Source organism: Saccoglossus kowalevskii, chromosome 18, assembly GCF_978046115.1.
Source record: "Saccoglossus kowalevskii chromosome 18, keSacKowa6.1, whole genome shotgun sequence".
Lineage (NCBI taxonomy): Eukaryota > Metazoa > Hemichordata > Enteropneusta > Harrimaniidae > Saccoglossus > Saccoglossus kowalevskii.
Window position 1 is genome coordinate 8,230,699 of NC_140658.1, and position 15,856 is coordinate 8,246,554.

General features: G+C 33.0%; 1 protein-coding gene across 1 annotated transcript in view; it reads right to left on the minus strand.

Moving 5' to 3' along the window:
- Positions 1-3,697: 3,697 nt before the first annotated feature.
- The window catches only part of LOC100368777 (potassium voltage-gated channel subfamily B member 2-like), a 69,877-nt gene continuing 57,718 nt past the window's right edge, over positions 3,698-15,856 (minus strand). Inside the window, exon 2 of the mRNA XM_078008196.2 lies at positions 3,698-5,854. Coding sequence (XP_077864322.2) covers positions 3,698-5,854 — 2,157 coding nt within the window. The remainder of the gene's footprint in view (positions 5,855-15,856) is intronic.

Sequence of the window (15,856 nt, forward strand, 5' to 3'; positions counted from 1 at the left end):
CTTACTGTCATGACAACAATAATGCAACAGTTTTATTAAAATGCTTACACAGTTTGTTTTTTTATTTACAAATTATCCACTAGTTTTTCTGAAATTTTAATTTGCATAAGTTTCATTTCTAAAAAATTTTCAATTCTGCACTGGGCATATATTTATACGTGTCTTTGTACCTAACCTACCTATACACAACTGTACTTTATGAAGACAACCACTATTGTTTTACAATAAAAAATGTTGGTTTAAAAATTTATTCCATTTTAGTATTTTTCAGTTGTTTTCACATTCCTTGGACATCAATGACAATTCTTTTTTCTCTTGATCAAAAGTTTTCCATTTTTTGAAAACAATTGTGGTTGTCGACGACACCACACAAACAAAAGACAGACAACTCAATTGACATAACACATATTTCATATAAACTTGGATCATTCCATTAAGAAGAATAGGGGGAGTTAATGTAACAGCACACTTAAAGATAGTTCTATTGCTATGGATAATTTTCTACATAAAAGACTGAGAGAGATAAAGATTTTGTTATATAACTTAATTACCATCTTTAGACTAGAGTATTTACAGTTTTACAATTGCGGCACACTTCATGGAAATAAGCTGCCACAGTTTTCATTGGATGAGGTAATATTTAATTTCTCACGATTTTATTGGTGGAAATGGAAAAACGATGGAAACAGTTCAAAAAGTCACATGATTTAATTGCACAGTATTGACAAATTGAAAAACGGGGGTGTTGAAACAGTTACCCGATCATGCACATGATTTAATTACAAAGCAACAAAACTGAAAACTGGGATCTTGAAACAGTTTGGTTGCCATGCTGATGAAGAACAGAGCTCTTATCTGAATTATGTTATTTGCTAACAACAAATCACGTGTTTGAAGTTCACATCTATATACTTAATTCTATTCACACATCCATATAGGTCAAGTTTAAAGTCATTTAGAAAGTATACAAAATGGAGAGAAGAAAAATGTCACACATTTGAGAAATTCTCTCCCAAAATGCAACATTTAAAATATTAAAAAGACGCAAGCTTTCAGTGCAAAATATTGAAAATGCTGGCTGGAAATGTTACACTACTGAGATGAGTTTGAACCAACAGACTACTAACGATACGTTAATGAATAAATAAACCAACCAGATCCAGTCTGGGGGTGGGGGTACCTGATGCAAATAGCCTAAATGTAAATATTCAACAGGATTGTAGCTTAAAATAAAAAAAAAAACTTGTGTGCATGCTACAAAACATCATCTGCACATTATCTAAATACATTGTTTGGTAACCTTCCTACAAGCTTGAGTGCCAGAAATTGAACAGCACCCCTAGTGACATAGTCGCTTTAAGTTGTGCCCTCTAGTGGCATATTAGCATTTAATAGACCACTTTACTGGAAGTTAAAGATACAGCATTTTGCATACTGTTTTTTGGTGTCACATTATTGTAACGAAATTGTGCTTCCGGGAGGTTACAAAAATAAATAAATTCTTTTCTATCGACTAATAGCAAACTGACATGTTTGTATTTCTCGCCATGATAAAGCATGAGTATTTTTGCACCACAGTCTCGCTACTTCCGGGAAAGTGGTTTATTGGGCCCTTTAGTACCATAAGGCCTTTTTTTGTATACAAAAATACAACAAAAACATGTGTATGCACGAGTTATTATGATGACTTTTGAGGACAAAAAATATTTTTCTTGTGACATTTAAGTGTTGAATCAGGATTCAGCAATACTATGGGAAGGTTACCAGGACAACAAGCACCAATAAACATTGCCTCACCACAGCAATAGCATTCAACAGTGTCTCTTGAAACACTTGAAAATAAAAAATCACTTAAGTTAACAATACACGTATGAAAAAACCACTGTCAAACAAAACAACGATTAATAGTAATCCTCTCTAAATTCGGGAAATCATTTTCCAGAAATGTTTTATCCCAAATTTTTTTTTCTTCTTTTCAGTTTTTGTTCAAATAAATACTATTGCTTTAATGTTTAAAGACACTGAATTAATTATCCAGAAACTTTAGGAAATGTACACAGAAAGAGTTGAAAAATAAGGTTGACAAGTTACATAACTTTTCTTTTGTTTGTTTTTAGCACATTTCAATTTTCCAGTGACATCAAGACATTCAGACATGCTGAATTCCAAATGTCTTCTCCGAATATTGTTTATTTTCTCAATTCGTTGACTCGACCAGATTTCTACAGGAGCACATGTTGCATGCATACTTGTGCACAATTTCCATTTATGCAACACCACTGTTACTATAACAACACTGTATATTATTATTACATTATACATTGTCGTTGACTGCGAGACGAATGCATTGTAACGAAAATCACTTCTCTTGTGATTGTCATATTAAAAACAAAATATATATCCTAAAATAAAATATCCTAAACAAAAAGTCTGTACCTGATGTTTTTGGCAGAATTTCTGATTTCAACTTGCAGTAACCCCTCAGTAATATAGAGATTTAAAATTAAGTTCAACTGCAATGCGCTGGATGCATCAGCAAGTAGAACAGCGCCCTCAAGAGTTCAGCAAAGCAATAAATTACAAAAATAATTGAAAGTGGTTTTTCACTACCGGTATGTCTTATCAAATCTGTATGATGGTAGCAAGTGAAATTAATGTACAAATACAAAAAAATAATGTTTCAAGGACTGTGTTACAAGATCAAGTCATAACAATTTGTGTGTGGTTGCATTATTTTTTTTAAACTCACCAGTCGTTTTATTGTCAGTTACATCTTCTAAACCGTGACCAATCAGAAATGAGAATGATGAATTGGAGTGGTATATATATTTAATATATATATTTAAACCAATTTTCACAATTAATTCATAGAGAGCGCCAAGTAGTTTTCAATAACTGATCCACTTCATAATAATTATTTTGTATAAATTCTAGATTGTGAAACTAAAGATTGAATCAGAGTATATATTTATTAGTGTCAACACACTTTTCATGAGTAAAATTTTGAATGAATGCAGCTATGAGAGTTGACGAACAGTTGTTAGATAGCAAAACAAACTTCTTTTAGGATGTAGACGTGACACAGAACAAAATGACAATCACTTGTTTACTGTCATCTTGAATATTTTTAAACAAGCATTGTGGACATAGAAACTGGATGGCAGCAAAATAGACACTTTGGGGAATTCTCAGCTAATTTTTATAAGTTACTTTTTACAATAATCACATATTAGCTTCCGTTCTCTTAATACCAATAATTTTAACCACAGTGCAGAGAAAAAAAAAGCATAACTTTTGGCAGAATTAAATAAAAAATTCACCAAATAAATAAATAAATCTAATTAAAGTACTTTTTTAGAAAAAAATAGGATTTTTAGCTTTTAGACCCAAAACATATAATAAATGAATAAATAAATAAATAAATATAAAATAAATTAATAAATACTCACTGTATAAAAAAAGACAGGGCTACAAATTTGATATATAAGTTCCCGAGAAAGATAGTAGGATTTGTGAAGAAGTAAAAACACTAATGGTGCTGTGTATTCAAATTTAGTATTTTACATATCTTGTATATGTCATAGGAGAGACCATGATGCAACACTGCGACAGCGAGACTTTAAGGTTATAGGAATTTCTTTAAACTTACTTTTAAATTGTTTAAATTTGAATCTGAATAAATTATTACTGAAAGACGTCAGACGTCGCAGATGTTCTCATTTGCAACTTGCACCTGTGTTATCTCTGTTTCCTCGGTAACGTTATCTCCATTTTGTGTGGATTTTACTGCTAAATCATTAAGTTCAACCTCTTCATCTGAATGAACAGTTTTCGGTTCATCTTCCACCGAGTCTTGTGAATCAATACCTACAAATTTAATGGACTGAGCCTGTGGTTTGGGGCCAATTTTAGGTCCTATTGCCTTTAAAGGCTGCTTTGGCCCTGAGTCTTGTTTTGTTACTGGCTTGTGAATGTCATGAGCTTCAATCGTGGGCTGAGGTTCATCTTTAACATGACTGTTATTTGCTTGATCATTCTTTTTTTGTTTCGGAGATTCACATCCACTGTCACTGGACTGTGAGTCATTCCTTTCTAGGGGGTTATTTTTGTTCCCCCTAAAATTTGACAAAAGCGATGGAAGTTTCGGTCTTTTAAATCTCCCTTTTAAAAATGTCTTTTTACCTGTTTTTTTTTCTGATTTCCCCCCACCCTCTGAGTCAGTGGATGACACACTTTTTTCATCGTCGTCCTTATCAGACAAATCTTTCTCTGCAGACATCAGAGGTTCGACCTCTGCCTCCGATCCAGTTTCAGATTTGTCCCTGGCATGCCGTTTTTCTGGTGGCGATGCTCGTTTCCATTTCGTTGTAAATCCATCATCCAGTTGTTGCACAATGATGTCGTCTTCTTTTTTCGGTTCATTAGTTTCACTTGATTCATTTTCAGGCGGGTTTTCGCTGTTTTCAACCTCAGCTGGTTGAGCTTCAGTCCCAAGGGATAGTTCGTCCTCGTCGGTTATTGTAATATCGGGCATATCAACTATTGCGGTGCCCATAGGCTTTTTAACTGTACACTTTGAATCGGCCTCTGTACTGAAGCTTGCATAGCTATCACCGCTTCGGTGACTTTCGGTGTCTTCGCCTGATCTATTCCGAACACTCTGCGGTTCATTCTGATTTGCTGCCAGCCCTGACTGTGTAGCCAAAACACCGATTCGGCCAATAGCTCGGTGAATTTTTGGCAACTCCACATGTTCAAGCGAGTCAAGGTATACTTCTGACGCTAAGCTATTATGACTCTGGGGTTGGGAAGTATGATCAATGTAATTAACTGATCCACAACGATCTCGGTGGGAGTTCTGTGACGTTAACCGTTCCGCTGATCTATAGTGACTGGAGCCGCAGTCAGCGGGTGAGCTATGAAACCGATTTGCAGTCGTGTGTGGATTTTCAATAGAAATCGATGGATTGCTTGCATGGCAGATATTCGACAAACTCTGATGATGATAATCCAGTTGCGGTGAGCTTCTTTTATCGACTAAAACGTCAATCATTTCGATGCATGCATCGCGTAGATTTAAGCTGATAAGACTTCCTTCGCGTTTAGCTTTCTCTAGTGCTTCACGGCGTTTCATGGACTTTTCATGTCGTTTCTGCTCCCGGTAATATTCTGAAAAGTTATTGACGATGATGGGAATTGGTAACGCGATCACCAATACACCGCACACACAACATACAGCACCAATCAGCTTACCGAGAAGAGTAGTGGGGACAACATCTCCATAACCCACAGTTGTCATAGTGATGGCTGCCCACCAGAAAGACTCAGGTATACTAATAAATTTTGTATTTGGATCGTCCTTCTCAGCAAAGTATGCTAAACTGGAAAATAACATGACCCCAATTGCAATAAAAAGTGTCAATAAACCGAGTTCTTTGTAACTTCTCTGCAACGTATATCCCAGGGCCTGGAGGCCCGTTGAATGTCTCGCTAGTTTTAGAATTCGCAGAATTCTCATGATACGAAATATCTGTACCACACGTCGAACATTCTGAAACTGCATATAGCTTTCGTTGGACTCGGTGAGAAACAATGTTATATAAAACGGCAAAATTGCTATGAGATCAATGACATTCAGGGGAGCTTTGAAAAATTTCCACTTGTACGGTGCCGAGATGAGTCGGAGGACATACTCTAGCGTGAACCATGCGATGCACACCATTTCCACTAACGCCAGACTGTAGTTATCCCCAGGCTGACCATACTTGTCCGGTTCTTGTAATTCTGGAAGTGTGTTGAGAGACAGCGCTATTGTTGATAATACGATAAATAAGATGGAGAAAATAGCAACCACCTGTAAAATATTTAACAAAATTTGAGTTATTTCTACAAGCATTAAATTAGAAAAACCAGATTGATTGTTTCAAAAAAATACATGACATGAATAAATTAATACATAATAATTTTTGGTCATAATTGAGAAAACAAGCAGCCTCTCGGCTGAGATAGCGCCGCTGTTAGCAATGCACATTTCAATTGAAGAACTGAAGATATCATTAGAAGATGAACAAATCTAAAAGGACTTGGTCTACCTGAGGTCCCTATATGTATAGAATCAAAGCAATCAGACTTGCGGTTTTCAACAAGAATTCAAAAACATCACTTTTACCAAAAATATTCATCAAAATTAGATAATTGAAGATATCATCATGAAATTTTAATTGAATCATTTCTTCAGTGAAAATAGTGAAAATTAGTTGCAGGGGAAAGTGAAGTACTGTGGAATACTTTATTTTCGCTGGAATTAATTTTCGCTGAAAAGGCTTTTTGGGCGTTTTGTATGGAACTTATTTTTACTGATTTTTGATGAATTTAATGTGAAATATAGGAAAAAGAGTATATTCGCTGGATTTTATTTTCACGGAATCATCCATTCAGCGAAAATAGCGAAAATAAATTCCAAGCGAAAATAAAGTATTCTACAGTATTTAACAGTACATAGTGATTTTTCAAGGGAGTACTATAAAGACTAGATTTTCGCCCCCACCATCTCAATAAAATACACTACATTCTACTTATTCTGGGAAATCCCGATGTCACCTGGTCCTTCATTTGTTCATTCCTGTCACTCATCAAAAGTTAACATGAACTTACAATGTAGCACATGTTCAAATGATATGACTGATTGTGACAGTTGCCAGATTACAGAGTTCACAGTAACTATCACGGCATCATACTTCGATCAAATCAATTAATATATCCATGCATTCCAATCTCATTCTTTTCATTTTCATTAATTTAGAAAAATCAGTTCAAGTCAGAACTCATAGTGCATGCCATTATGCACTGTGAAAGCCGAAATGCAACACACAAAGAACAGGCCAGATATTTTTATGACGTTGGACAATTCCAAATTTCCCAACGCTCAGATTTGCAGAATGTAAGTAGATTTACCCCAGATTCAATTACTTTGCAATTAGCCGACAGAAGATTATCGCATAACTCTATATAAGAAGGGCACCATCATGATCACATCAGCGCTGATAAATACAGTTCATTCCACAAAACTGTAGACTAGAGTTTGATAATTTGTTTTACAAATGACAAACAATTGTTGAAAACTATTTGATCAATCAGAATGACTGTACATTTGACATCAGTGTGTTGCCAGTCATCATTTCGTATGTAAGCTGTGCGAAAAAAACAGTACTCAGATCAGAGCTTTGATTTTGATTGGAATGCAACTCTCTTATAAATGTAAACTTATATAAATTCACACTAAATATTCATAAATACATTTATATTAATTCAAAAAACAACTTGGTTTTGCAAACTAGTACGCACAACGAGCACACATATTTGTTGACAAGTGACGTTAAATGCAAAACTATTTTGTTTGTTGTTTAACTACACACATTCATAAAAATAGGCTGCAAATTTCACCCCATGAAAACAGTAGTTGTTGTCATAGAAACACAGGATCTCCAAATTTAGACCCAAATTTCCTGTGTGTAACATTTTCTTCATCTGAGTGAAAAATTTGTGACAGAGAGCAAAAATGGTTAATGTAAAAACAGGAAATAAAAACTCACAGAGTTCGTCAACCGTCTCATATGGAAGAAACCTTACCATACAACCTACTAGCAAATTGATGAATCAGATTATTAACGATGTGGCCAAATTTTTTTTCAGACATATATACATGTACAAGAGAATCTTTGGCAAAATTGTCCTGGGAAATCCAACAGTCAAAAGAATGTACTGTGACTAATTGCATATTCATGACCTGGCAAAAAATAAATTGCTTTTCAGAATCTGCATAATCACGAGATCTCAGGGAAAAATCTAAAAAATGAATTATATATCATTATCAGCCTAATTCCAGACATTGTTGTCATAATTATGAAGAATTTTATTCAAATCATAATATTACAACAATTTCTAATTTCATTTCCTGAAAATGTTGATCAAAAGTCTGAATTAAATTGAGAAAAAACATTTTGAACTATGAAACAGAAACATTAACAAATCTTATTATTATTGCTATTGGGGAAATAAAGAATCTTTGCATTTTTGGGGGTTTTGCAATTTTTTGGCAAACAGCCAAACTTGGTGACAGCCATTGTAACTGCCTGGTAAAAGCAAATTAAGTATGCTGATGATGGTGCATGGAAAATAAATATTTTAATACGATGTTCAATGCATTTATTATAACTATTACCATATACGTATGGGCATTTACGAGGTATGATTAGTCTGTGATGCTATAACCATGGCAACACTACCAACCCATGTATGCATTGAAGGCAAATCTGATGATAAATCTCAAATTCCAATAAAATGCTGCATTATAATATAATTTTACTAATATTGGTAAACTTTATTTTATAAAAAAATTATTTTAAAATTGTCATAATAATTGTGCTTATATTCTATTATTCTATATTAAAATTAGATTTTTTCTTTTGTTTATTTGAAAAATTTAGACAAAAAACTGACGTACAGTGTTACAAACACATGAATATTCAAAAATGTAAGATTTGATATGTTGGCATGGAAACACAGCATGGTTTTCGATATGGGTCCCATGCAACATGAACAGCGTTTGTAAAATCCATTGTTTATTAAGACAAAATTTGAACTTTATTACATGAAGATTATATCTCGTCAACAAAAACTATTCATGATATTGTGCGATTGTGAAAGAAATGATTGCCGATTACAAGAAGACTCGAGAGACAATTATTAATGAGTTAGCAGTAAATAATTAAATAGAATGTAGAACATTTATCAAAGATGTATTAGCTGTGTAGTTTGAAGGAAATTAATAAATAAAGCCATAAATTGAGTCTTTCTAGTGCTAGGGCTTTTTCAACAAAATATATAAATATGGGGATGATATTATGCAAGCATTCTACATCGCGAGTATATCAACTATATCTGTATATCAAATATCAAAGAGATGGTACTCTGACATGATCCACAACCGCCATATTAGAAATATTATGTCATTATTCCTTATAAGGAAAGTGGAATTCCTAATAAGGGTAAGGTTGCAGATATCTCTCTGTTTACATGTATGGAAATTGAAATAAAATCTAGAATTTTGTTTATTTTTTTATGGTAATGAATTTGATAAAATCACAGTACACATTTCTATCATAAAATAGATGTGTTTTTTTTCTTCCTTATACGCAATAGCCTACATCACCACTACCATGACAATGGTTACCATGGAACCATGCATGCCAAATTATGCCTACATCATCCATGACCTTTACATATGTCACCATGGCAATGAGATTTCAGGTATGACATACAGAGTACACAGAAGCAGATAGAGGAAAGGATACGCCCTTGAACCTCTTGAGATTTTCTCATTGGGGGGGAGGGGGGTCTTAAAATGAAAAAAATCCAGTTTATATTTGTAGAGGCTAATATAGAAGGGGGGGGGGTAGTTTAGCAGAATAACTATCCTGAGATTTCCAAACCTATTAATGAAAGTGTAGGAATGAAAGAAAAACAATTCCAATCGATTTCTATTATTGAATGCTATAATTTTCCTCGCCATAATTGTGGTACATAGATTTTACACATTTATTACATGTATTTTTTTATTATTCCTTCATTAATTTTAGCGATCAGTTTTGATCAAAATATTTGGAAAGAATGAAAAAAAAAACAATTTGTGAATAGTGAAAAAATTCAAAAGATTAAAACTGTCAGCCATTTTGAAAAATAAAAATAGTCTTTCTGTCAACATTATGGCAATATCATTTTAATTGCATTTTTAGTTTAGATGTCAGCACTCATATTATCACCACTTGAGGGGGCTATCACATCATTAGTTACAGTGTCACCGTCATGCATTAATGCTCACAACGTGGTGTATATAAATATATATAGATATATGTAACGAGTTATCCTTTTATAGATTAATTATAATTTTGAAATTACAAGGAATGTCAAATCAATTTCTGTTCTTATCAGCCGACCAGAGACATTAAATTCTAGTTTTTACTTAATCAGTCTGAACATACATGCAGTATAAAAACTGTAAGATGATTGGTTGTCACAATGTGACAGTGTAAGTGTATGTGGGTCACTTATATATGTCAATTTTGTCATTTCAAAACCTAAAAATTATAATAATAATTAGTGTGACCTCAATATTATTTCAACAAAGACATTCTGTCATTCAACAATTAAAGATGATCACCATCCGTCGCCGGATTTGAGTCAGTTTTGAATCAAATTTGAAAATGGAATGATTTTGCATTAGAAAAACTCAAAGATGATTAATAATTATATTCATAATGATTAATAATAGATAATTTTATTTTTTGTTTCCAAATTCTAAACATTGCAGTTGAAGCACAATCTCAACCTACGTGTATTTAAACATGTATTTACGCATATTTACTATTTTTATCCCAGTATGCACCACTGGACAGAATTTGTAGGCATCAGGCTTCAATTGGACCTTGCTTAAAATATAACTTGCTACGCAGTTTCAGTGTTTGTTAATTAAATTACCAAATGTGTTCATCTTCATTTCAGAGATTTTTCCCAAAAAGTAATTCCTCACTGCCTTCTTGATTTTATCCTAAAAAGTCCAGGGAACAAGTGTGTTTTTTTAATTCAGCATCTCTACCACGGAGCGTTATCGCGATCTCTGTGATATGTACATACAAGCTTAAACAATGTTTAGAATTCTTTCAGCATACGGGCACCATGTATGAATGGATGGGGATCATTATGTAGTCAACGCACAGGAATTCGATCATGGTTTTAGTAGTACAGATAACATCTAATATATGGCCCATATATCTGTGGAACGAGACCTGATTCTCAGATAAATATAACATTGCAGCATGTTAGCGACAGTACAGATTATACATATTCCATTCACTTAAGTAAGTGTAATCCTCGTACGTATGTACGTATTGAATATAAATTTATCTCACAACCCTCTTCCATAATAAGTTATTGTCAAAGGAAGACGTCATCACTACAGCAGAAGACTTCTAAATGTGAATTGAATTTGAGTTACTGAAATATTGCACCTGGTTGGCAACACAACCGGAACCTGTGTAGCCAATCAAAGAGCACCTGGCTTGTTGAGTTAGAATTTGAAAGACTCCTGATTGGCTATCTATAACCCTATTAAACTATGTAGCCAATCCAAGAACACCTTGTGTCTAAAATTAGTTGAGTTAGAGTTTGAAATGTATAAGATTTCTCTTGATCTATATCCCTAACTGCATGTCTAGCCAATCAAATAACACCTTACTTCATCACTGGCTCAATTAAGTTAAGGATTTGCTAGATTGACTCTGATTGGCTATGTAACCCAATCTTGCATAGCCAATCAGATAACACTACATTTGTTTAATCAGTTTTAAAATCCAATCAAATTCTAGTTGATCTAAGCTTACTCTTCATTAAGTTAATTGAAAGAACAAAGAAAAAAATAACAGAAAATATAGATTTATGTAGATGCAGCACAAAAAAATAAAAAATCCAGTTTATACACAATGTGATTCAAACTGTACTAAACATGAGGCCAATTAAAATAAATAAGTGTGTTTCTGGTAACATTGAAAACAAAAGTAGGGTGGGTAGGTAGGCAGGAATAACTTTTTATTTTATCATAATTTTTTTATTTTATATATGATTTATTCTCATAAAAAAATACAGGGTCTGCTTGAAAAATCTAGTCAGTTTTTATATTGGACATCCATTTTTTTTTCCTGGTGATTCTTGAGTAACCAATTTCTACTCAAATCTGTTCTTGTATTAAATGATATTTCTGTGGTCATCAATATATCAGAATCATGCATGGATACTCTAATGTAATTTAGACCACTTTCAGTGGACTTAATTTGGGTGATTATTACATTTTAAAATCAAATTGCTACCACCCACTGATTTTAGTTTATACGCATGGGTAACTTTCTCATCTCATCGCAAGCCAATGGAGGTAACTTTAATTTCTCTTTATGCGGGGGTGGAAGTATGTATGAACTGAGAATACTTTTTGATGATTTTAAATACGTGGGAATACAATGCTTATACCTATGTATAAGAGTAATATATGTGGTTTGCTGTATGTTTAAAATGTATCAAGTAATCTGCAGAAATATATTGAATATTTATTTATCATAGATATAGTATAATAATACTACTAGTGTAATTTTGTTAACTGAACACAATTACAGTACTTTATTTTTATGTGTATTTATTTTTTTATGTTCGATCTTTTGCATTTGAAAAATCCAAAAAAAAGCCACCATATTGCTTCCTTCTCACACATACATTGAGTCAGCTTTTAATAATATTGTTTTAAAAAAAATTGTAAAGGAATTCAAATTACTATCTTGACTTAAAAGGTGGTTTGTACTATGCTATACTACGAATAACATCTTACATATACATGCAGGGTATATTCGAACACCAGCAGCATTTATTAGCCAGTGATCTTCACCATAGCTGCAAAAAACACTATTGCTCGTCATAAGCAATGAATTTGTTTTTAGTTTATCTATTGGAATTTAAATTCTAGGTCTATTTGTTAGGTTTTTAATTAAATAAATTACGTGAGTAATTATGTATTTAAAATTATTTGGAATCATTACAAATTATGAGGAAATAATTCTGATGATTTTGCTAATCAATACAGCTGAAAATGGTGATTTTGCTAGACAAATTTTTGTGAGTCAGTCAGTAAATATAAAAATTTTGTATCAGCAAAAATGTTCATTTTAACTTTTAAGCAGCAGCGGTTTACATAATTTTAAATGCACGGTATTTGGGATGAAATCTTGACACTAACGTGCCTGACACTGTAGTTACACTAGTGATTCGTTGTACATGTAATAACACAGGGATGTACTAATGCATACATATAGTTGACAATCGTTGCTTCTTAAGCCAATTACATTTCAAAGTTGTTAACACTAAAGCAACAGAAATAATGAATACTAATGTTATTTTATCACTAGTAATCTCGGCTTTTAACACTTGCAAGCCTACTGCTGAATACAAGCACGTACATTACTGTATACTTAATAGCTTCCCTGAAAATGCAAATACACTGATTTGGCTTAAAGGGCGGTGGTCACGGCGCAGCGCGTGTTTGAATTTCATGTAAATAAACAATGTATTTTAAACGCGTTGTATAGGTCGCTATGAGTCCCATATTGAACAGGAAGTGATTATTTTCATTGTGTTTCATTTCCACCTCTGCCAAAAATTAATTCAAACATTAAACTTTATTAATCACCAGGGTTCTTAATTTTTGTTCATGTTTTAATAAGGTTCAGACTGACTTAAAAATTATATCTTCTTCATGCATCCACTTCCAGAACATTTTTCGAGAACAAAGATTCAGAAACATCAAATGTGAAAAAATTTTGCATTTTTGCAATGGTTTCTGTAGTGAGATTATTTCTTTATATATATTTTAAAATTACTCAGAATACACAGAATATAGTCAGTAATTATATTGATAAAATCTTAAGTACATCAAACAAGTAGCCTGTCAGCTGAGATAGCTCCGCTGTTAGCAATGCACATTTCAATTAAAGAACTGAAGATATCATTAGAAAATAAACAATATGTATAGTATCAAAACAATCAGACTTGCGGTTTTCAACAAGAAGTGGAAAATATCACTTTTCGCCAAAAATGACAAAAATATTCACCAAAATTAGAGAATTGAAGATATCATCATGAAATGAACAAATCTAAGAGAGATCTACCCAAGGTACATATACACCAAGTATCAAAGCATTCAGGCTTGTAGTTTTCAAGAAGAAGTCGAAAAAATAAAACATTGACATGAATGACGGACGACAGACGACAATCACTCATATGATAAGCTCCGCTCGACAAAGTGGACAGCAGAGCTAAATAGTGAAATTATCTCAATCATATTTTCTTTTCTTTTTCAGCAACTTCGTCAAAGGTGTTATCAGGAGTAACCATAGTAAGTGTTAATTTAATTATGGCTAATTTACTGGAATTCAACAAAATACCTGAACTGCAGAAAGTAGTGCCTGCTTCTTCACTTGTTTACTCTATGTTACATAACTGTTACAAGAATAGCAACAAATGGCCAATTCTTGATATTTTTATAGATGATCTTGATATCAAGAAAATAACCAGTGTGGTCTGTCATGCATATGTATATAACGACAAGCAGCCTATCGGCTGAGATAGCTCCGCTGTTAGCAATGCACATTGTAATTGAAGAACAGAACTATGTATAAAGCAATCAAACTTCAAAAATATCACTTTTCACCAAAAATCATCAACATTAGATAATTGAAGATATCACCATGAAATGAACAAATCTGAGAGAGATCCACATGTAGTACATAAATGTATAATATCAAAGCAATTGGACTTGCAGTTTTTAACAAGAAATCAAAAATATCATATTTTACCAAAAATTACAAAAATATTCATCAAAATTAGAGAATTGAACATATCATCATGAAATGAACAAATCTGAGAGAGGTCCACTTTTAGTACCTATATATTTAATATCAAAGCAATCGGACTTGTGGTTTTTAATAAGAAGTCAAAAATATCGCTTTTTACCCAAAATTACAAAAATATTCACCAAAATCAGAGAATTAAAGATATCATCACGAAATGAACAAATCTGAGCGAGGTCCACATATAGTACCTATATATGTAATATCAAAGTAATCAGACCTTTGTTTTTTTCACAAGAAGTCGAAAATATCACTTTTTACCAAAAATGACAAAAAATATTCACCAAAAATAGAGAATTTGGGATTTTGACATGATATGAACAAATCTGAGAAAAACCATACTTGCACATCAAATTTGAAAACATTCTGACTTGCGGTTTCGAAGTAATTGTTGTAATTGTAAATTTGACACCGTCGGCGACAACGACGGACGACGACGATGACGGACAATCAGTAATATGAACAGCTCTGCTGTGTCGACTTTGTCGGCAGCGGAGCTAAAAATTGACACTTAATTTTGATAGTTTCCATTAATATGGGAAGTTCTCTCCCATATACATGTACATATATGTGCAGTAACATGCCCAGTAGTCCAAAATTTGAAGTTCTTTCCCATAATGCATTGCATACATGTGCAGTAACATGCTCAGTAGTTCAAAATATGAAGTTCTTTCCCATAATGCATTGCATATATGTGCAGTAACATGCTCAGTAGTCAAAAATTTGAAGTTCTTTACCATAATGCATTGCATATATGTGCAGTAACATGCTCAGTAGTCAAAAATTTGAAGTTCTTTCCCATAATGCATTGCATATATGTGCAGTAACATGCTCAGTAGTCAAAAAATTGAAGTTCTTTCCCATAATGCATTGCATACATGTGCAGTAACATGCTCAGTAGTCAAAAATTTGAAGTTCTTTCCCATAATGCATTGCATACATGTGCAGTAACATGCTCAGTTGTTCAAAATTTGAAGTTCTTTCCCATAATGCATTGCATATATGTGCAGTAACATGCTCAGTAGTCAAAAATTTGAAGTTCTTTACCATAATGCATTGCATATATGTGCAGTTAAATGCTCAGTAGTCAAAAATTTGAAGTTCTTTCCCATAATGCATTGCATACTTGTGCAGTAACATGCTCATTAGTCCAAAATTTGAAGTTCTTTCCCATAATGCATTGCATATATGTGTAGTAACATGCTCAGTAGTCCAAAATTTGAAGTTCTTTCCCATAATGCATTGCATACATGTGCAGTAACATGCTCAGTAGTCAAAAATTTGAAGTTCTTTACCATAATGCATTGCATATATGTGCAGTTAAATGCTCAGTAGTCAAAAATTTGAAGTTA